This window comes from Numida meleagris, chromosome 10, assembly GCF_002078875.1.
Source record: "Numida meleagris isolate 19003 breed g44 Domestic line chromosome 10, NumMel1.0, whole genome shotgun sequence".
NCBI lineage: Eukaryota > Metazoa > Chordata > Aves > Galliformes > Numididae > Numida > Numida meleagris.
Window position 1 is genome coordinate 18,795,761 of NC_034418.1, and position 23,913 is coordinate 18,819,673.

General features: G+C 40.0%; 1 protein-coding gene across 5 annotated transcripts in view; it reads left to right on the top strand.

The window, feature by feature from the left end:
- NFAT5 (nuclear factor of activated T-cells 5) overlaps positions 1-23,913 on the top strand; it is a 59,074-nt gene that overhangs the window by 17,300 nt on the left and 17,861 nt on the right. For 3 of the 5 annotated variants that reach the window (XM_021408157.1, XM_021408158.1, XM_021408159.1), the window contains exons 3-8: positions 11,419-11,977; positions 16,772-16,964; positions 19,237-19,427; positions 21,036-21,208; positions 23,331-23,465; positions 23,636-23,688. In XM_021408157.1, coding sequence (XP_021263832.1) covers positions 11,419-11,977; positions 16,772-16,964; positions 19,237-19,427; positions 21,036-21,208; positions 23,331-23,465; positions 23,636-23,688 — 1,304 coding nt within the window. Of the gene's footprint in view, positions 1-10,891; positions 10,954-11,418; positions 11,978-14,041; positions 14,202-16,771; positions 16,965-19,236; positions 19,428-21,035; positions 21,209-23,330; positions 23,466-23,635; positions 23,689-23,913 lie in introns of those variants that run through there. The other 2 variants (XM_021408160.1, XM_021408162.1) reach the window with 2 other exon arrangements.

Consider the following 23,913-nt stretch of genomic DNA (forward strand, 5'->3'; position numbering starts at 1 on the left):
TTGTTGGAAAAACTTTACAGCACTGCTCACCTGTCATGTTTTGCCAGACTTCTTCAGAGAGAACCTGTGGATTTAACTGTGCACAGTGGAACTTCAATAATTGCATTGGAAAAAAAGAAATGTTTTTATTAATTATCTTGAAAGAATTTGATATTTTTGTATCACTCATTCAAAAATAATTTGGGCATATATTTCTAAAATCAAGGTACTTAATGATCAGTTTTGTTTGAAGATATAGCAGTGACCAAATCCTGTAGAAACACAGATCTTAAAGAACAAAAAACCCACAAACCCTGGTTCACTCTAAATCCACAGATATAGACACAAAACTGCTAATTAATTCTGTACCTAACAGAGAAAACTGAAACACTTGAGGTGAATGGAACTAAATGTCTGTTTCCTCTGGGTATTTAGTGTCTGCTGTCAGCCAGTCCGGCTCCTCTAAAAAAACCAAGAATGCGTTAGCTACCTTGGGGTTAAACTGCAGCAACGTTTTCTTGAATGAAAAACTGCAAAGAATACTGTGGAGATTTATTTGCAAACACTGAAAGGAGGACGCTTACTCATTCAATTAAGAACACTTTTCAATGTCAGAGGTATAGAAGTTTCACAAAGACTTTAAGCTGATCCCACTGCCAAAAGAAGAGGTTTTCATCTGAGTGCTGCACAGCGCTCTGCTGAAGGACCTGCTCCAGCCAAGAGCCGGGGCTGCACAATGCCTTTGGTGGCACAAGGGGAGGAGTAAGATGAGGAGGAAGGAGCAATGAGAAAAGGTGGCTGTCACTTTGTGGTAGTTTAAATTGTTTACTGAGCTGTGGCTCTGGAGGCCTTCCATTAGAGTTGTGACGAGACAGTTAAGTATCTGAGTGCCATTAAGCTTTGGATCGGAAGTACCAAGTACAAGAAACTACAGTTCTCCTAGTTGTTGGGAAAAAAATTAAGAAAACAGAGCAAAGACTAGTTTTGTTTTCATTGGTTATGTCACTTTCCACTGCGGTGAGGACAAGAACAATTGAATCTTGCTCTTTTATAAACATATGATTGTGATGACCAGGATAATTCCACAGCCAGTTGTGCTGTGCGCACATGTGAGCAGAGATAAGCCCCAGCCCGAAGCGATGCGGCTGCTGCCTTTAAAGGCCTCTAGGCACGCTCAGCTCAGAATTCTGGCCACTGAATATTACCAGATATTTTTAAGGTGTTAATGGGTTTTCTGTCTTCCACCACGTTGTTGGTAAGTGCATCTTAGATAACCATTTACTTGGAAAGTGGGGCTGTAGGCTGTGATCCAAAATACAGGCACTGCACCAAGCTGAAAGGACGGTCCCTGCTCCTTCTCCTCATGTCAGGAGGAAGGGGGAAAGGATTCGTATGCCCCGTGGATGGAGAGGTGCTTGGGAATTCCTGTAAGTCTGATGCCAAGTCTCATTCCTCTTTAAAGCTGGGGACAAATTTTACGAACAGAGGAAGCACTTCTAGCAAAGTTGTAGGCAGAGGAAGGAGCAAGAGAGGGGGAGCTTACACTTTCCTCTGTGACTTCAGAGTCAGTCCCCACTCCCCCAGATTCCTGCTGGTGCTGGCTGGGTTTGGTTCTTCCTCTGAGCTGCCTTGAGCTCCTCACTTCTGAGGCGGCACTGGGGCCTGCGGCTGCCTTGGAGTGTTCAGTTGCCTTTCAGAATCCCAGGAGTGCTTTTGCTTTTCAGTGGGATTAGCTGCATGTTTCTTCTGCAGCCAAACTTCTTGGCTTTCTCAGGAGCATAGAACACAAGCATTTCAGCTGCGCTCTGGCTATGGGTGTGCCATGTTTCTAGATACATGAGTGTGTCGGTTTTTTCTGTTTTCACTAATTGCTTTAGGATTGCTATAGTGTCTTGGAATTACTACTGCATTATCAAGCCCTGCATCTTGTTATAATGAGAAGTCTAGCTGGGCTTTAGTTTCTTAACAGGAAAGAAGAAGAAAATCAGCTTGGGCTTTGTGTATATCTGTCCATTTGTACAGGAAAACATAAGTTTAAAATTTACTGCTAAACACCACTACTGGCTGTTCATTTGTGTATTTCATGTCCTTAGCAGCATTTTCAAGTAGTTGGCACTGTACAGATGCTAGGATGAGGAGCAGAAATGTCTTTGGCTTGCAGCATAGACCTGTTTGTTCTGAAATCTTTCCCTGTTTAGCGTCTCTTTTTGTTGTTGTTTTTGTCAGCTCTTACTTGTTCTAAAACTTTGCTGTTTTTTGGAAGTGACAGAGAAATGATAGTTAGTCTCCATAGCAGTGTAGGTTATTCTCATTTATCTTGTTTCTGAAAAGAAAGGGTGATTTGAAGTTCTGCTAGCACACTGTGTAGAAGTCTATCACAGATGTTCTGGTGATAATGAGAGGATCGTGCTGTCAGGAATGGTCCAATTGGATGAGAGTCTTTTACTACTTCTGTAGTAGTTTGTTCTCTGCTTCCCAAAACACAGAGTAAGATAGTATGTGGCAGAAACTCAACTTGCTTGGGGCTTTACTGTCAGGCACTTTTCTGGGGGATTTTGTTCCATAAAAATATCATTGTGATTGAGGTGGATCTATCGCTGCAGTTAACTTCTTGGTTTTTTTTGGAGGAGCTGGATGGGCTGGTTTTAGCTGTGATGACCTTTTGGGGACAGACTTCTAGTTCTTCCATTTTGAAATTTGTCTTGCAATTTACTGAACAGCTTTACAAATACTAAAATGGAATGTTGCTGATTGGATTCATTAACTTGTTAATGAATGTGTATATGATATTCGTTAATCTAGACAAAAGCGCTATTACCCACTCTCTCAATAATGATCGGGCAAGTATAATTTAATAGAACTCTAGGATTTTGAGCTGCTATGTTCACAACCTTAGCTGCTATCTCAAGCTTCTAGTTCTGTTAGACCTTTGGAAAGCAGAAAGGAGGGAAGGAATCTGATTTTACTCCTAAAACTGTTCTCTGTGCTTGTTATTTGCATTACAAGTGTCTTTGTTCAGGGTATAGGATTTTGCCTGGTGTTCAGTACCATAAACACATTAAATATGAATCATCTTACAGACTCTTGAAATACATGAAGGTGTCATGCTGAGAGATGTTATTGTAAGCTGTGCCTGGAGAAGTCTTGCATGAAGGAAGCGTGGCTGAAGCTTTACCAATGCCTTCTGCACAGTTGTAAGGAGGGATGCTTGCTTCTTTTCACTTGCTTGCAAAGGTTGACCAGTTTTTTCCTGTTGGTCAAGATGTACTGAACGAGTACTTCAATGCTTAAAATATCTACTGCTAATTTAAGTCCTTCCTCAAAGGTATCTTTCTAGTTAGTAGGTCAGTACCTTGTTCTTGTCTTTTGGGGTTGGTTCACAGGTATTTGCAGCCATGTACTTTAAACAGGCATTGCATACTCTCCCTTTATTTCCAGTGACAGGAATGCTCAAACCTTCACAGCCCCAGTAAAGAAAACTGTTCCATCTTCTTATCTTCTCCTTCTTGCTGTAATAGAGTTTTGGAAGGAGCTTCTTTGGCTACTCAATGATTTCTTACATTGCTCTCCATTTACCATGGAGGCAAATATATCTTTCTATATTTTTGTATTGCTCCTCAGGATAGTATTTTCTTTTCTGTATCGTGTCCATTGTGAGAGTTTCCAATTTGTATCTGACACTGAATTCCCCACAAAGAGTGGTGGTGTAAGAAAAGAGGAACAGACTTTTTTTTGTTGCCATTGAGCTGTGTGTACCGAACTCTTTCTGTATCCTCATGCTTAGATACAGTTGATCTGTTACATGTTGAATTTTTTTGCCTCCCATGTTTCTTATGCTTATATCCTAGAGATATATTTTCTGAATGACAAAATTTTACCTTTTCGTGTCAATTTCATACTCCTTTTTAGGTAAAGGCATAAACTACTTGTCCCAAACAGGAGTAATTCAGCTTTTTGGATCAAAGAGCTGTTATTGAAATTTTTGCTATAAGCATTTCTGGTCATTTTAGTTACAAAAATAAAGCTTTGCTTCTCAGATGCTACTGCAGTGAAATAGGTAACAAATATTTGGATTACCTGCGGGTAGACACCGAGTGCTAAGGATATGGGTCATCTTCCCCCGCAAAGATAAGGCTTTTTGCATCATTTCCAAGCTAAAGATTCTAATACTTCAAAATGAAGATTTGTTTTATTTTTGAATAGTTAGTCGACCTTCTTAATTTTTATTCTTATTGAAAATATTTTCTCGCTTTGTCATCCTTCCTGGTGTCAGTAGTCAGTTTTTCCTGTTGACACAGAAATAATTACCAGAAATTTCAAAGGGGATATCGGTGCCACTACTGGGCTTATGACTACACGCTGTAAACAAATTATCAGGAAAAGAAAGCTTCTTCTTTGTAGTTGATCTCCAATGTCTGTAAAAACTTCCATTTCTTTGTAGGCTTTTCTCTTCCCCTCCCCACCCGCTCCCAGCTGGAGGTGCCTTCCTGTAGCCCCCGGAGGATGTCTTCGGGGATGTCTGTCCACGCCGTGCTTCTTTGGGCTGTGGCAAGCACTTCTTTCTTGTGGGATGAAACCAAGGCAGATCCTAGTGCTCTATAAACACATCTTTGCTGTGGGTAGCGGAGCAGCGCAGGCCGCTCCATTTGGCAGTGCTGAGGCTTTGAGCTGAGCCCCGCGAGCTGTGGGTTCCTCCAGGTGGGCTGCTATGAGCATCTGTGCTCGGGAGATGCCAAAGGAAAAGATTCTTATGTCTTATGGAAACTGGTTAGGTGTGCTGTCTGTAACTTCAGTGATGGCACTGTAGTTCTGTGGATTGGTTTGTGCACTGAGCACATGTCGGCCGCGCTGCGTGGAGCTGAGTTCTCTGATAATTGCTTGTAAAGGATTGTGGAGACTCATTCTAGATCTTCCTTTTTTTCTAAATTCGCTTTATTTTCAGTCTTCCTGAATCTTACGTAGCCAACAAATCCCACTTTCCCGGAGCTACCCAGTCAGACACAAGCTGCTTTTACTGTTCTGAGAGATTTTTGATGGCAGATTCTTGCACTAAGCAGCTCCTGTTCTTGCCTCAAAAAAGGCTTGAGGATTGCTTGTTCCTTAATCAGTAGTGAAAAACTGAGTCAGAGAAGGGTAAAAAGAGAACATCCTCAGTGTACTCTAATTCGGGCACATGCCGTAACAGCATCGAAGACTTCCTGAAGGCCAAGAGGAGTTTTCCTAATTTGTTAGAAAAAAACAACCATGAACCTAAAGAACAAAAGAGGCAGATTCTTAACTTGAGATGCCCTTTGTGGGACCCACGATCTGCTGGTGCAGGGCCTCTCCTAGGGCTGTGCAGGGAGCTGGGGAGCTTGGAGAGCAGCTGAGGGCCTGGAGTTCTGCCTTGCCTGGCAGGAGCAGAGCTGGGCCTGAGCCACTAACAAAAGTGCTGCTGGGATGTCCCAACTCGAGTGTTAATGTAACGGTGGATGTCACTGATAATAAAAGCTGACTGATTGATTGTGTTTACCCAAAGTATAATGCACTGCTTGGTTCAGCACGTGAATCTAAGGGGAATTTACACTGTTGGGCTTAACGTAAATTAAATTAACCTACTTATCTTGAATCTGAGTGTTTTTTAATAACTGGTGAATTGGATTGCTTTATTATATTTGCTGGGATGCTAGTTTTTTTCTCTATTAATACACTTAACTTGCATTCTAGCTTCGCCATTCAGAGACAGGCATCGAGTGGTGGGTTGTGTGACAGTGTCTGTCAATAGTGAAGACAAATAGTGCCAGAGACACTTAACCCATCCAATCTCACCCAGGGTATAGGTCGGTCTTGTTTTCAGACTTCTTCATAAGTCTCTTTTCTTTCTTTCTTTTTCTTCTTTTTTCTTTTTTTCTTTTCTTTCTTTCTTTTTTTTTTTTTGTTTTTAAATAGTGGGTTAATACTGATTTGAAACTAAACTCTTTTTGGAAAAGTTGTTGACTTTACATCAGTAATACAAGAACAAGAAAAGTAGAAACTCAAGTTTGGCATGTGAGGTATTGAAAGCAGGTTTGCAGCCACTTTGCAATTTCTGTTTTTTACCTGAAAGCCTTTGGCAACGCAAGGGTTGATGCTGGAAATTTTATCCTTGTTTTTGGTCTGAAATTGTTCTCCAACGTTCAGTAGTTCTGTGAATAAACAAATCTTATAAAAACATGACATGTTAGATAAATTAACAAATTTAATTAAGGAGTATACTTCGCACGTTAAATTTATAAATGATCCTAACCTCATTCTACGTGATGAGTTTTCATTTCTGTGCTTAACTGTTTCCTGAAATACAATTGTGGATCACATGGGATGCAGGCTAGAAAAAGGTGAGGCCTTTAATGGCTCCTTGCTAGTCCTGGCTGTTCACGTACAGGTGGTGGAAGAACTTGTAAAAACAAAAGTATCCCTTTGCAATTTGGAGCTTTCCAGGCTGGGAGATGATTTGCTTTGCACTGTAGCCATGGTGGAAAGAAAAGGTGTCATTAGGACACTCACTCTGGAAGGTTTGGCAATCCTTGTTGTGCTGAATGCTCTCGGTGGATGGGCTGAACAAGGATTTCAGGGTTGGCTTCTGGCTCCATGTGAGTTTTATCCAAAGACAAGACTCCTCGATGCCAAGAAGTGATTTTTTTTTTTCTCCCTTTCAGACGTTTTTTAAAAGGCTGAAGGCCTTGTTTGACTTCACAAGATAATAAGATATAGAAATATATACCATTGCCTTAGCTGGCAATTCAGGAGGTAATACATTTTCTTTTACAATAGCTTGTTATGGAAGAGAAAAAGACTGCGCTGATCTGCTCATGGGGATGCTCTTTGCTACGTGTTCCCTTCCTGTCTGATATTTAACAAGCCTGTGATTTTTAGCAGCATGTATTTGTGCTACATGCGTGTTGCATCCCTTCTTTCACTGCCTGCTTTTTGTTTTCAGAAAGAACTTGAATTATTCAGTCTCTTGGTTGTGAATATGATTTTGTTCGCTTCCCAAAAGGAAGGTAAATGTTTGGGACCAGTAGGCCCCTTTTCTAGGCTTTCTGGAAAGCAAATGCAAAATGGCTGGTATCACCAACAACTCAAATGACTTTGACATTTAGTCTTTCTAGGAGTAGTGCGGAGTTATTGGTTATCTTTATTTGCATTCTGAGCTCCGGCACTAATGAGTTTATTAGTTCTTGATCCTTTTCTGTCTTTAATTTACATGATTCAGAATTATTGAATGGTGTGCAAATTATGATGTCCAAGACAGAACCAGAAGTTCCTTATGTTGAACTGTTTGATATCATTTTACCTATCTGAGAGAAAAAAAAACAAACATGTAGGACAGACAAGAAATTGTGGATTACTTATTTCAGCTGTCTTATGTGGCATAGAAGTGGCAATCAGTAGATTCAGGAGGTTTTAGTTCCAGCAGTGATCAAGGTTGCTCTAACGTGGCAGTAGTTCTCTCTCACACTTTATTAATTCAAGACGAAGCCTTATGAAGCTGGTGCATGTTTCATTTACAGTGCTGTGGCCGCATACTTGCCATAACGTGCACTTGGCTTCTCTTCTGTGTTGTTGCTCTGAAAGCAATTCTTATTTTGAAAATGTGTTAAAATATTATACTCAGTCTTAAGTTTCAAAATGTGCATGCTCATTGAAACTACATGTTTGTCATTGCAAGCACTGTTAAAACTGCAAGTGAAAGAGCCACCTGTAACTATTTCCTAATGTGTCCAAGGAAAGTAAACCTCAAATAAAAGAAATGCTTGAACTGGGCAAGGCGTGTTTGTTTCCACTGTCACCTGAGCGACCGCTGACCAGGTACACCCGTCAGACTGAGTGCCCGATGGTTGTACTCTGTTTCTTCTCTGCCTACTGGGGAAAACTTCCTTCCTCAAAAACTGGAAGTGCAAGATGTTCTCACCTTACCAAGCAGTGCCAGTCGAGGCTGAATGACCAAAAACTGTAGAAAAAACTGGTTTTGAATGTAGCATATTCAACCAAGAGACGCCCTTTGGGTGTCAGGTGCACACATGTAGTCACAGGCTTCAGGATAAGCTGATGTAAGAGGGAGCCACGGGAGCAATGAAGCATTTGGTTCGTTGTAGTAACTTTTGTGGATTCTTACTCGGTTGATCCCATTTATTTGTTTACTTGCTTAAAGGAAAATGAGTTGGCTAAAGACCTGCCTGTGAAAAAATACAAATTGTATTAAACTGTCAGTATTTGCTTAACTTAAAATGTTCATACAATGATAACGAATTCATCCCCCTAAATGTATTTTAAATTTTGGCTATTCTAACGTAGCCGGCTTGTTTCATTGGCTTTGGCATTTGTCATCGTTTCCTACATATCTTAGCTGTTACAACAGAGACAATGCTGGCCTGTACATGCTTCTACACATGCATGTTTCTGGATGGTAGTGGCATTCATCTGAGAGTATAGATGGCTGAAGGCAGAGGTTTTCTTGCCATTATTTTTCAGCTCGATGCTAGCATTTCTGTAATTTGACTTCACTGGTACACTGGGATGTCTTTGACAAGTGGAGGAGAAAACAGCCAATGTGTAAAGGACAGTTTTTGTTTCTTTCTTACCTGCCTCAAAGCAAAACATGTACATTCATACACGTACATGTTTTTTAACTTCAGGAAAAAAAGATGGAGAAGAAACTGTTTTGGCAACTTGGCAGAAATAACTGTAGTAACTTAAATATTTCTAACGGCTGCATCCTATAATAATGAAAATGTTAGCAGCTTTTTTAGCTTCCTATCGAAAAGTATTTTGTTTAGTGATTAATTTTTTTTGAAGGAAAATTACAACTTGCATTTCTGGACAGGATATACATTGAGGCTTGATACTTGATGTGCAGGCACTGCGCAGTGCTCGGCACGGCTGTTCCAGCACAGAGCTGTGAATGAACTGCGACCGAGATTTGCGGATGGGTCTTCTAAAAAGACCTTTGCAAAACTTCTCCAGTACTTGCTGCAAAAAGATGATCCTTGATATTAAGCTCTCTATAGAGGAGGAAAAGTCCTTCAGTCCTAGAGCCCTGCTGCCTGGTTCAATGCACGTAATTATTTAATTCATGGAACTGTAGCATATCCTGGGTTAGAAGGAACCCACTGGGAACACTGAGTCCAACTCTTGGTTCTGCACAGCACCACCCAAAAATCAAACCATGTTTCAGAGAGCGTTTGTCGAAGTCTTTGTCATGGACAGGAAAACACGAGACCTGCATACACTGCATCATAACGTACATGATGCTCAGCTTCATCTGTTTAAAAAGAGCAGAAGTGATTTTTTTTAACAGGGGAGATGCTACTGTTCAGCAACCCGGCTCAGCATCACTGCGGTGCGCTCCACGCATTCCGTCTGCCGACAAACCGCATAGTTGTGGTTGTTTGAGTGCATAAACGGCGAATAGAAACTAATTCTGTTTTAACAAAACAAAGTAAGCATCACAAAGAGCAACAATCTCAAAGTGGCTGCAAATCAGCTTCTAAATATTGTCACTGGAATTAATATCTGGATTTAATAGTTCTTGCCAATCCTATAAATGTTTTTGAAAAAAGCATTGCATTAATGCATGATATAGAAAGGATAAAATTGCCTTTAAATTGGAATGCAGTTCAAAGTGACTGAATTCTCCAATTTCAGCCACTATATTTGCCAAAGAACAAACTGGAAAATGGAACTGGTATCATTCGCCTGCTCCTGGTTCTCTGGGAGATTTGAGGGAGGGACTCCCTGTGTGAATAAAAGCAGAATCCATTTTTGATGTGCTGTAACGACCACTGCATTTCACTTGACTCCGATCTGAAATACCTTTGGTTTACTTTCAGTTTTATAGTACAGAAAATCTGCAAGAAACCAATAACTTTTAAAAAAAAGTCTTTGTCATCAATCATGGATGACCCGTATGAATAGCAAGTATATTTTCCTTTATAGGAAAATTTTCTGACTTCTGCTGCTAATTAAGTATGTATTATAGCTGAATATACCTTTATGCTGCTTTTAAATAACTTACACTGGATATAGTAGCTCAACTATGTCTAAGCCTTTTTAGACTTGACAGTTTTCAGTAATAATTTGGATTAAAAAAAGTCTTGACAAAAAATTAAGTATCACGTCCCTCATCATAACATGTATTACCTCTAATACAGCAGTACCTAACTGAACAAACACATTGTCTTATTACCTATATCAGTTATGAACAATTGATTGCAAAATTAGATTATTTCTAAAGTTCTTAATTATTGTGTGATTAACTGTGCAGAAATAAAGAGAACAGCATCTCCTCCCTGGGAATTTAAAATCTGGATATAAAATCCAGTTAGTCCTTAGTGAGCTACAGCTGGTTGAAATGAATACCTGTGTCCTTCCTACTGCCTCCTCTCAAATGTGTCAGCCTGCATTTTCAGGTGATTTGACCATTAACATTCTTCAGGGGAAGTGATTGTGCTGCTCTCCAGACATCTTCAGGGTTCTGTTCTAATCAGTTCGCTGCCCTTCGTATTTCTACAACGGCTTCATCTATGGGGCTTCTGGAGGAGTCACAATCACGCTGCTTAAAATGCCCTGCTTAATGTGAATTTGTTAGAGGACTCTCCCAAGCTGCCTCTGTATGCTCAGTGGACTCAGCTAAGAAAGTCTGAGAGAAGTCTCATGTTGAATCTGAGACGCAAAGAGTCAAACTACAGAAACTTCACGTTGTCTTATGTCAATACGTCACCAGTACAGATCTCTCATCCCTGCTTTGAACCTGCAAAATGAACAGCTATGTCACAGTGACTGATACCAGTTCCATTTTGCCTACCAACTCAGTTGATTTTATATTTTATTTCTCATTTATGATGGAATAATCAGCAGCTCTTTTCTCATTTATTTTCTCATATTTTTATTCCAGGATTTGCCTCTGAAGCAGGGAGTGTCTGCATTAAAAATGACCTGTAGTTCTCTGCTTCATAGGTTAGAAACTTATTTTAATATTTTGTGGCTAAGCACAGTCCCGTATTTTTCAAAAAATAAAATAAAATCCAATGATAAATGGTTTAATTGGCACTGAATGTGGATTATAAGCATTTTGCATTGGGGCTTCCATTATTTTAGATGAAATGGCTCGTACACAAGTAATTAGTCCAGCTGAGGCAATGAAAGCTCTGTTTACTTGCAGCCATTTTTCTGAATTAACTTTAAGTTTTAAAAAAATTGACTGTGGCACAATGCATTAAGTCTTATTTGGACATTTCCAAAGTACCATATTGGCTAGGCTATATTGCTTTGAGCATTTACAGTCCAAAACTTACCAAATTCCAAATATTTGTCGGGGGAAAGAAATCTGTTCATAAATCACTTTACTTCAATGGGACTGCTATAGCCAGCACACACGCAGAACCATGTGTCTTGTATTTACTTCTGAATTGTACACCGCAGATGCTTCTTCAGCTCCTTCCTCTTCCTCCATGGGCGGTGCTTGCAGCTCCTTTACCACCTCTTCCAGTCCTACCATTTACTCTACCTCAGTCACCGACAGCAAGGCTATGCAAGTGGAGAGCTGCTCCTCAGCCGTGGGGGTAAGTAACCGAGGGGTAAGTGAAAAGCAGTTAACCAGTAACACGGTCCAGCAGCAGCAGTCAACGCCGAAGAGACACACAGTGCTGTACATCTCGCCACCACCTGAGGACTTGCTGGACAACAGTCGGATGTCCTGCCAGGATGAGGGGTGTGGATTGGAATCAGAACAGAGCTGCAGTATGTGGATGGAGGATTCACCCTCCAACTTCAGTAACATGAGTACCAGTTCCTACAATGATAACACTGAGGTGCCACGTAAATCACGCAAACGAAATCCAAAGCAGAGGCCAGGGATCAAACGCCGAGATTGTGAAGAGTCCAACATGGATATATTTGATGCCGACAGTGCCAAAGCGCCTCACTATGTCCTTTCTCAACTCAGCACGGACAGCAAAGGCAACTCAAAAGCAGGAAATGGGTTGGTATCTGCATTTTTTTTTAAAGTACTATCACCATATGTAAAACCAAACTAATAAAACTCCCTTCCCGTCAACCTACTCAGGTTCTCACATAAATTCCTTCCCTTCTCTGCCATCCCCTTTTGCGTCCTAACCCACGATAAGGTCTTATTAGACTTTAGCTGTTTAAACATTAAAGATTAGTAGTCTTTAAATGTAGGTAAAGCTAAAGTTTGACACAACAATTGGAGGAGCACTGATGCACTCATCTGTATTATTGTTTATGCAAGATTCCTAAAAATTTGCACAAACCCATTTATAAAATGACCGTGAAAATGTTACTGCATGTAAAAACAAAGGCAGAAGTGGACTGGACGCACCCTAAACCTTACTGCTTCTGCAGTGTTTTATGTGAGGATTTCAGTCTATGCACTTTACCTTCTTGTTTGTCTCTTTCTCTATTTTCAAATAGAGAGAGTGATGGGAGTAGAAGTTAATGGCTTGTTAAGACTTCTCATCATTTAAATTAACATATCCTTTTTTCTAAAAATGTTAAGATTCTATGGTGAACTAAATTTTGTTTTTACTTGTGAATTCACTTCTGTATTTGATTTTTCAGAAATAAATCTCTAATCCTGTTTCTCTCTGTGCTTCTGGGTTGTGTGCATGCGTGTGTCTGTATGTGGGCACGCCTGGGTGGTGGCCTCTCATCTCTCCCACTTCACACTGTTCACTAAATGCATTTCAGTAGTTGCTTAAAGAAAAAATATCCATCAGCTTAGTGTGTTGATTATATATATATATATTTTATCTTGTGTCTTTTTAGTACTCTTAAGATGGTCAAGTGGATGGATTTGTCTGTTTTCTTTTGTTGTTTTTTGGGGGGGAGGTATTTATTTTGTTTCAGTTCTTATGTATGTGCTTGCAGTATGTTATAATGTTCATCACGGTAATGGTGAATATTAAAATTTGACTGATGGGAAAGATTATGAACTATTCATATTCCAAAGGGAAAGAGCCTGGAGTCTGTATTCCCAGGGTCACTGCAGTTCCATACTTAAAATTTCACTGTGACAAAGTGAGTCTGAGAAACTCTCCAGAGTGTGCTGCTGCTTCTTCCTATGCTAGGTACATCATTTGGAAATACAGAGCTAGCCGGTAACCAGGAGATGGTACTGTCACCCGCTGCTCTCCTCAAACCTTGGACAGCAACAACTGTATGGAGATAATTTTGATGTCTCTTTATGACAAATGCTCTAAGCTTGTCTGATGTTGCTCAGCATCTCTTATTTTGGCAGCTGAAAATTATAACGAAGTAAAACATTAGTTCTTGCTAGAACCTAGGAAGCAAATTAGCGTGGTTACTCAGAACTAGGAAGCTGCTGCCACCAAGCACGAAGGAGGTCATTCACTCAGTTACAAAGGGAAGAAACTCTATCAGGAGACAAAAACTGTGATTCGTGGCAGAAAGAGGAGATGTAGTAAACTCAGGAACAATATATGAGATTTCAATCAAAGCATCACAAGAATATAGTATTCCCCAACATACTAGGGGCTAACCAATGAGCATTTCAAAACTTGCATCAGTATTCTGTGAACAAGGTGTTGGATAAGCATATATCTTTAGTGTTTCATACAAGCTAGATTAAACTGAAGCAAAAATCTTACGTAATAGAATTGTCCTTTTAAACAAGAGCTTTCCAATAAGAAATAGCTACGGTATTGGAAAAGTTAATTTTGTAGTTAGAATATGGAGTTTTAGTATTACAAATGTAGGTCACAGAAGTGGCTCTTAAAACTTTTTTTTTTAAAAACTTTCTGTCCTGATGGGGTTCAGCCAAAGAAGGTCATTTCTGTTGGGCTATAAGAAAAAAGCCAGGAAAGTATGCTTGCTGATTTGTGAAGAGGAAAGAGAGTGGGTCTCAAAAGAGACTTCTAGTTGCCTTTCAGAGATAGAAAAAAGAATTTATTCCTGTGGAAACTCTTAGAATTTCTGAAAGCCTTTTGAAAATAGATAAGTTAATAGTGATTTAGAGTAAAGATTCTCAGATTTCAGTCATGCTTGGTCTCGCTTTCACTTTCAGGTCTTCACTTGGAACAACCATGATGCAAGTGCAGGACCAGACAAACGTTAACTCCCGAAATCTATTTTAATAGAATCATGGGTTTTGCCATTTGTATTTTAGAAAGAAGTGCTAGCTTTGAGGAGACATTGTCTGGTAACAATTAAGCTAATAAATAAAGGTGTGTGTGTGTGAAATATGATTTTTACTACTTGTATATGCATGGCTACTAGTGTTATAAGTCGACTAAATTAAAAGGATGTGTAAATGATATATCCTGATAATTTGACAAGTAAGAGCACTGAGAAATTCTGGTGAAGTCTTTAAAATTACTTCCATGTTCATCTAACCTTACTGAAAATAATTATCACTTAAAGCTTCTTAAGGGAAGACTTTCCAAGTAATTTTTAGGCAGCGTCTCTTCATGTAAACGCTGCAGGGTGTGAAATGTTAGTGTGTTGACAATGAAGGTAACTTGGTTTTAAGAGCAAAGTACTTTCAGGAAAACATGATGATGTGCTGGAGAGGCCAATGAGTCAATGTCACACTGGTAAAACCTTGTATTTTTGGTGTCAAAAGTGAATTTCATTCTAATGGCTGCCTCTCTGACTCTTCCCTTCAAAATTCTTTATGTTAGTCTTCGGCATTAATTTATTTAGCTGGAATTCTGAAGTGTGACAAGGTCAGCATAAGCAATCTGTGTGCTGCATTTACTCCCATGAAATGAGCCCAGCCTGCTGGCCGGAGGCAAAGGAAGCGTGGGCCCCAGGCAGCGCCTCGCTTAGCGCCGCCGTGTGCCGTGCAGCTGGCGTTGCTCAGCGTTCCTTTCCACATTCCCTGTGGGAACTGAACTTCAGTTGTGTAATTTAAAATTCTGGATAAGAAAAAAGACGTTGAGTAAAAGTTACTAAATGTATTCCTTTTAATGACTGGTCCGTTGGAGTAATGTCCTGACAGGAAATACGGATAAACGATAACCTAACAAGCTTGAATTCAATTACTATTTTGCTTACCTTGCACAAGAGCAAAGAGCATAGCGGTGTTAACTACAGCATACTTAGCGTATCACAAGATTTGTATATACTACATAGAAGACGACTTGCCCCTTTTATGTTCCTAAAGTAAGGCAAGTTTTTACACAGCGTTTTTCCAAGCAGCCTGACTGACTTGCCTCTGGCTGTACATAGGACTTCTGGCAGAAGGATGCTGCCATGTGGGCCTCCATCCCTCTGGCTGGTGCAGGCCTGAGGGGTTGGGGCAGCCGAGGCAGAAGGAGCTGTAGGTCCTGGGCCTTGCCTGTCTTCCACAGTTAACTTCCAGGAGCAGAAAAAGTGAGGGTCAGGCCCAGCACGAACCTCCTAGCAACTCCCCAAGGTACACCATAGCTCTTTGTGACTTGCATTGCAGACCTTTGGAAGGGTTAGTGGAAGTCGGAGCGTGGCAGCGAGGACTCTGTGCTGTGAGCCACGGGGGGCTCAGGGGGCAGAGTGCTCGTCCCTCCCTGCAGACACAGGAGGCCCCTCTGCAGCAGGAGCTGTGCGCAGTGCCTCCGAAGTGTTGGCACATGGTGAGGCCTCGTGCTGTTCCATTGCGCAGCAGCTGTAGGAAAGCCGTGACGTTTGTTAGTGTAAGCCACCTGGCAGCTGGGAAGAGAGCACTACGGGCTGCTTTAGTGTCAGGTCCGTGGCAAGCTCAAACAGTGGGTGAAGGCAGTGGCAAAGCTCACAGTATTGTTGAAGAAAAGGTGTTTCTCTCACCCTTATCCCATAGAAAAAGTCCTTGTTATTTCTGTATGTCGCACACTGAAACAAGGTTCTGGTTTCTGACTTAAAGCTGCTTTCTTCAGATTGATTAGCACTTAAAAATGCCTTTCTGGTAATTTAAAGAAAAAATAATTACAAGATTACATTCTGCATAACCTCACTGAGCTCTTTTCCTGCCTGTCCCATTTGCTCTGGAATGTTTACGTTTGTTAATGGTAGATGGGTTTATTGGACTTCAGGATAATTATAAAAACCTGCTCTAGGTAAAATCAAGATTTCCCTTTCCTTATCCTTTAAAGTAAACTAAGAATTGATCCCATAACGTTATGCTTTGGAGGGCTTCTTCATTCAGGTTTTAATTATGGAACTGATCACAACAAACACAGTACATCCTAAGGTGCTCACTCTTTTGCATATACTGCAGCTTTAAAATTTGTGCCGTTCTGTTGGAGCCTTTTACTGCAACTAATTTGTTTTAAACATAAATTTATCAATCTGTTTTAACAGAAAATAGTATTTGAGTTTGCATGGATATGCAAGGTCAGGAGGAGACAGGCATGAGGCTGTTTTCCTATTTGAAGTATCATTTTACCTTAAATCCATTCAGCGTGTGTGTGTACCTATGTATATTTTTAACAGAATTGAAATGGCTTATTCCAGTAATAATAGGCTGTATCACGTACTATGAAAACAGCAGGTTATAAGCCTTCTATTTGTTAATATAGTTTAATGCTAATTGCTTTTCCCTTCCTTTATGTTTACTCTCTGAAAAAGCGGTTCCTATTTGCACTGGATGGAAGAGGCAGCAAAGCACCATTCCTCTTCATCCTGCAGGTTTCCTTCTCTGTCAGAAGGAGAAATCTCTCAGCTATGAATCCTCTGTCCATTAATATACACTTCTTACCTTTATAGCTTTTGTGTGATTTTGTTTATTTTTACTGGGGAGCTGCTTTTAACATCTTTTTAATGGTTTGCTTTGACTTCTCAGAGCATCAGAGAGCCAGAAAGGAACTGGAGGGAAGAAGACCCCAATGTTGTGTGGTCAGTATCCAACCAAAAGTGAGGGGAAGGAGCTGAAGATAGTGGTACAGCCGGAAACCCAGCACAGGGCTCGTTATCTGACTGAAGGCAGCCGAGGCTCAGTGAAAGACCGGACGCAACAAGGTTTTCCAACTGTAAAGGTAGGCTGCTCAGTATTAGGTGATATGGAAGTTCCTTTCCGAGGAATACTTAAGTAGATAAGGCCTGGAATTTCTACTTTGCAATCTCTTTAGTGTAAAGACTCTAAAACTGTACTATGTCTCTTCTTGAAAGTACAAAGACATCCACTTGCATTGCAACATTACAAGAGGCAGAAAATTTCATGTCAAGGCAATGATACCTTGTCTCTGATGCATGTTCTGTTAGGCTGCAATTAGATGAACTGCGTACAAATAGGCAGAAAGTTGAAAAATGCAAAAGTAGGACAGCAAAATGCTGTAACTGTTCAATTGCTGATGATAATGGGTGATCATTTTGTCTTACTGTTAAGAACATAAAACAAGGTTTCATTCCAAAAACATTTGACAGGTTTTGTATTTTTTTTTTTAATAAGTATCAGGATCCACATCTTCAATATCTGTTTTTCAAGCAGAGTCATAAAGATCTGTTAGCTGAGGTGTCAAATTTCTTCAGAAAGTTGCAGTGACCACAGGATGATTGTCAGTGTGGGCACCAAACTGAACACAAGCCAGGACTGTCCTCTCATCAGAAATATGGCACATGGCCTCCATGCTACCTTGGGAGAAATGTGGCCAGCAGGCTTAGCAAGTAATGATATTTGTTACCAAACCAATAAGAAAAACAAAAGATATTTCCTTTAATACTTTTTCTTAGTTATTCCAGTTTAGGAAAGCAGCAGTGCAGTTCTGAATACAAGCTAGTTTGTTAGGTCCACAAAGAAAAACGTTTGTTTTCAGTGCAGGCCTTAAAAATTTGTGCTGCCTAAAGTTTACAGAATATTAAAATGTACTTATCTTTAAAGACCAGTTTGACAACGTTGCAAGCATCTCCAACAATTCACTCAGTCCACTTTGGTAATATAGAAATCCAGTAAAGTTTCATAAGAAAAGAATCCATTCATATACTCCTGTTGCTATGGTGATTTAGTGTTCATTTACGTGGACTTTCTTAATGGGCCTTTGTTTGTCTGAATTTCCTTTTAATTCCTTTCCCACTTACCCTTTAGCACCAGTCAGTGAAAATTTTCTGTTTGGAAGAGTCTTGCGTTACTGAATTCTTGGAAGTTCAAGCTTGCTTTACCAGCAGGCAAACTAGTTCATACTCTGCACACAAAATTACTTTGAACAATGAAGCAAAAAACGTATCAGCTGCTTAGTTTGAAAGCTACATTTTTAGTATTCTTGAGAAGCTTGCTTCTGTTAGAAAGCAATATCTTTTAGGAAAGCATTTAGTGAAGTACTTTGCGGAAGCCTTGGGCTTCCGAGCCCTTTGCTGTTAACCTGTTGGCCTGGTTATCCCTGTGAGCCTGTGATAAGCCATCTCCAAAAGTCTTTTGGCTTAGCCCATCTATAGCATATAACCTAGCTACCTGCTATAAACTTGAGGCTCCATTAGGACATGGGAGGCATGCTGTGATCTTGCAAGTGTTTGCTAACAGTTTTACAAGCCAGTTAAGAACTCCAAAGCTAAATTTCCTAAGTCTGTCAGGGACTATGCCCCTAAGAGATCCTCTGGGGGATTCTGCTTTCCTTTGCTGTTACCTTACTACTGAAGATGGAGCTTTATTCCCCTCTGCAAGTATTGACTGGTGTTTCCAGTCCTAGGACAAAATGTAACATTGTCACCCAGAGATCCTCTAGCAACAATTATGAAAACACTAATTGATCAGTTGAATCATGAGAACATTAGTTGCTACCCGGTCGATCCACGTGCATTTACTGACCGAAGCATTCTCACGTACTTTGGAGTCAGCCACAGCAAGTTTCCTCCTTCTCATTTAACTGGTGGACATCCGTGCTGGTGGGGAAGAAAGAAGAAAATTGTTAAAGATTGAGTGAGGGATCATTAGAGATGTAAAAGTTGGAGTCGGTTTAATTCCATGTGAAGATGTGGAGGATTCAAGCTGGTTTAAATACATTTATATTCATTTCACCTATGTGTTGTCTTCTAACGGAAGAACAAGTGGCATTAATTACCTATTGTAGGGAACCTGCTTTAGCAAGGGGTTTGGACTCAATGATCTCTTGAGGTCCCTTCCAACCCCTGCAGTTCTGCGATTCCGCAATTTCATTTATAAACTAGATGAAAAAAAAAAATCATGCTTACCTTTGGATTCTTTCCAGCAACACTGGGAGCAGGTTCGCTTCAAGTTCAGCTGCATAAAATGTTCCCTATTTTAATTAAGACATTGCTGGTCAGTTGAAATATCTGATGTGTGCTGCCGTGTTTCAGCTGGAAGGTCACAATGAGCCAGTGGTGCTGCAGGTGTTCGTGGGAAATGACTCTGGCCGAGTGAAACCGCACGGCTTCTACCAGGCCTGCAGAGTTACTGGGAGAAACACCACTCCCTGCAAGGAGGTGGATATCGAGGGTACTACTGTTATTGAGGTGGGACTGGACCCTAGCAACAATATGACACTTGCGTGAGTATTTCTTATTAAAAAAATAAATATATGTTTAACTTACTTGTTTTCAGAAACTGATTTTCCTTTCTCAGTTGGATTGCTTAGCAGTTAGAAGTATGAATATCTTGGTATACGTCAGGCACTTAGTTAAAGCTGCAAGCATAAGAGAAACATTTAAATCCCATTCTCTGCTTGTTTATTATACTTAATGTTTAGTCTTGTTTTTTTTGTAGGAATTTTTCTGTGGACTTTGTTATATTAAACTTTCATGTACTGTTTAAAGAATAACTTGCACATTCAAGTTTCATGTGACCCATGAAGTTGTCACTGGTTCCATTGATCATCTCTTCTTTTAGCAAGTATGAAACTGCTTACCAGAAGAGGAAAGAATAGCAGGAACTTCAGTTCTCAGAGGCGTTAGACATGTGGACAAGGAAGTTAAACTCTGAGTTTTCTCTCCTCTCTGTGCTTGTTCCATTTCTGTCATTCCTGTCAGGTGGTTCTTTGTCATGAAAGCCTCGTGCTTTCCTCACTTTACAGACCTTGTCTGGTCAAATATAGGTCTGTATGAATATAGATCATTCATTATGAATGATGTGTTTAAGCTGTATATGCTGCTGCTCAGGAGGGATGAACTCAGTCTGATGAATTGATGGAGTCATTAGACTTTTTTTGTTTTATATAATGTTTTCCCTTGATAAGTGAAAACTACCTCTTAAAAATAATTTATAATTGCCCTCCAGTGGTAATATAAAACCGTGTAAGCCTGGAGATACTAGAAGAAGTGAGTTAGCAAGGAAGACAAGTTTTGCCTAGACTGTTTTCTCACAAGATACCTGAATGTTTCAGGAATCTTCCTGGTATGTCAGTGGTGCTGTTGTAGCTGTCCATTGATGGCAATGGCAGTGCCACCTTGTGAATTGCTGTCACTTCTCCCCTTCTCTCTACTCCCGAGCTGTTCTCCTTGGGTAATATGCAGCACAAAGATTTGCTGTAATTGAATTCAGTATCAGATGCCCCGTGTACTTTTTGGATCTGAGGCCTGAGATCCTGGTAGAGTTAGTATTCTTCTCCTTAGCACATCAGCACATTATATGGTTTTTTTTTGTTTTGTTTTGTTTATTTTTTCCTCTAAATCATTTTGCACCTATCATGTCTTTCTAAAAGTTGGCATGGCATTGCTCTCCCACCCTTGCCCTTTGTATCCATTTATCCCGGGACCGCAGTTACTGCTCTGATTTTTTTGTTTTACTACTGCTTTCAATCAATCCAGAACGTTTTTCGTTAATAACCCTGCAAACCCAGATCTAGTTGAGGGAACAGAAGTATAAAGATCTGTGATGATAAATTGAATTCTTACCAGAATTACTTTCTTATATGGCATTTTCTTTTCTATTCATAGTATTTTCATGTTCCTTCCTCCCATGATTCAGCATCCAAATTAGGTAGGGATGAATTGAAAACAGCTATGTAATGAGAAAGGTTATACAGTAATTTCCATGTGAATAATTAATAATATTTCAGTAGTTATTTCAAGAATTGTGACTTTATATGGCTTGCTTAAGTAGTGAAAAGATTTTAAAAGATGCTGAATTTATTAAACTCTCAACTGCTTTTTATTGTCAGGGTTGATTGTGTGGGAATACTGAAGCTGAGAAATGCTGATGTGGAAGCTAGAATAGGGATTGCTGGTTCCAAGAAAAAAAGCACACGTGCCAGGCTGGTATTTCGTGTTAACATCACTCGCAAAGACGGTTCCACGTTGACTCTGCAGACACCTTCTTCCCCAATTCTGTGCAGTAAGTATCAAAGCAATGGATTTTGGTGTGATTGAAGAAGAAAGGGAAAAAAAAACAAACCAACAAAATGAAAGCTATGTTAATCTGTGATTATTCCAGAACTGCTATGGCTTAAATGAAATGGAATGATCTTTATTTGGAGTAGAGAGTTAAATGACTGAGCAGTATTTAAAAGTAGTTACGAAATAGCTAATCTTTTATTAAATTCATTTTTGCCTTTTAAAAGATGAGAAATTCTGTCAGGCTTTCTTTGAATTGATTGTGTGGCTTTAAAACAGGTTTTAATCTCTTCTGTACTGTCACTTCCATCTGCTAGCTTTCAGTGATAGGGATGACTTGTCATAAGTTACTAAGCATGGCTCTGTACAGATGTGGGAGTTCATTGAGCCTGAGGGGGAATCTGTTCTGGTTCAGTGCAAGAATTAAACTTTTTTTAGCTATTTATTAAAATGCTCTGTTTAACACTGAGAACAGATGGCTGCATTGACTTCAGGATACGGTGACCAACGTGGAAAATGAAATCAGAGTAGATCTGCTTCTTCAGTTACAGGGAATTTTGCTCATCTATCAGAGAAAAGAAATTTAGAACAGCGATTGATGGATTATTTGTATTTCTTGATGAACAAGAGAATAGGAGAGCTTTTTGTCTGTATTTGGAATACAGTATGATTATACAAGTGCATTAAGAAGACCATGGCCAGCCGTGTGAGGGCGGTTCTCCTCCCCTCTGCTCTGCCCCAGGGAAGCCGCATCTGGAGCACTGCGACAGGACAAGGGGTGGTGAGCACAGATTGGAGCCCAGGGAGTTCCATCTGAGCAGGAGAAAAAACTTTCCTGGGAAGGTGGCAGAGCACTGGCATCACTGCCCAGAGAGATGGGGGAGTCTCCTTCTCTGGAGATATTTGGAACCCACCTGGATGCCGTGCAAGCTGCTGTAGGGAGCTGCTTTGGGGGGTGCGGGGTTGGACTGGGGGAGCTTCAGAGGTCCCTTCCAACCCCTGCGGCTCTGTGATTCTGTGCCACTGTGACAGCAGTATTAATAATGTTCCCAAAGATACAGATGTGAGATGCAGGCCCATTAGCAAAGCCTACTTAAAGTGGAGGCCTTATTAATTTGTTAGCAAACCTAAATCTGGTTTCTCTGTTGAGAAGTTCATGTGCACTGAGCATATTTAGTAGCTGCGTAACGGTTGCCTAGGAGCCTGCTTCAACAGTTGTAGAAAAATCCTTTCTGAAAGGTCATTAAATAATTTGGACCATTATGGTATATGTGCTCTTCTATGCAGTAAGCCCAGAGAATACTATTATTAAACACTGAAAGTGGGCCACGTGAATGCAAAACACAAGTACAGTCTTACGCCACTAGGATTTTATGACGAATAGAAAAGCTGGCTGAAAAACCTCCTTTAGGAACTGGATTTATTTTGTTGCATATTAAATGTGACAAAGTCAAAATACGTTATTTTAAAAATCTGTTGCTTTGTTCAAGAGCCCAGAGGGAAGTTTGGATTCTTTGCCAGGAGGGTTCCAAGAATGTATTTATGCACTGAAGTGTATGTCTGTATTTCAGCTATTTTTGGTGGTCATTTTCCTTTAGCACAGGTGGTTTGATTGGATTTGTGCTTCAAGAAGCATAGAAATAGCTTGCAGCACAACCAGTTTGTAATGTTATAGCCCATGATTCAGCTGATGATTTTGGAGAGGCAGAGGTTTCTAGGGGCGTGCATCGGTAAGCTGCATCCTCTTTACTGGCTCAGGGGATACGGATTGCTATAGTCCTCAAGGAAGGAGATGTGACTGTAGCCAGGATTTATACTAGCAGACGTATATAGCTCTTGAAAAAAGCTCAATCACTGAAAATTTTGTTTCAAAGGTTTAAAAAATGCAGGAGAAAAGGGAAAAGATGACTAGTGGGTCATTTACCTGCGTGGTTTTTTTTTTTTTAAGAGTAATTACATTTAGAAAAGAAATAGAAATAATACTTTTAAAGGAAGTAGTTTAGGATTTATTTTGTTCTTTCCTGTAAGTGAAATAAGTAAGTTATAATCCTGTAAATGAAAGCTCATTGTTTTGGATATTGGTGTCTTCTTGGATTTCTAGCTATGTGTTTTTTCAATTGCAGCTCAACCAGCAGGAGTTCCCGAGATCCTGAAGAAAAGCCTGCACAGTTGTTCGGTGAAGGGTGAAGAGGAAGTGTTTCTAATTGGCAAGAACTTTCTAAAGGGAACGAAAGTGATTTTCCAAGAGAATGTTTCTGGTTAGTGTGAAAGTAACAACTGGTTGGAGTGATGAAGAGAGCATGCTCGGGTTTATGTTGTTTCATTCAGATTAGTTGTAGAGAACGAATTGACAAACTGAATCAAAGGCACTAAAGTAAATTGCTTTATATGGATGAGCAGTAAATTATGCTTTTTAACTTCCATTTAGATGAAAATTCTTGGAAGGCAGAAGCTGAAATAGACATGGAATTGTTTCATCAGGTACTTCTTATTACTGTTTTTTTTTTTTTAACTTAATATTTTTGTCTTTATAATTACCTGCAAAGATTCCCTTTTAGCATCATCAAAATTTGATTCTTAGGTTTTATGTCATTGTCTTAGCAAGTGTGCTCCAGGAGCAATGGCTTAATACAAATAAAATGCAAAGTAGAGAATCGGGGAAATGGAGCTTCGGAAGATTTCACTTGTGCTAAAAGTGTTGTATGT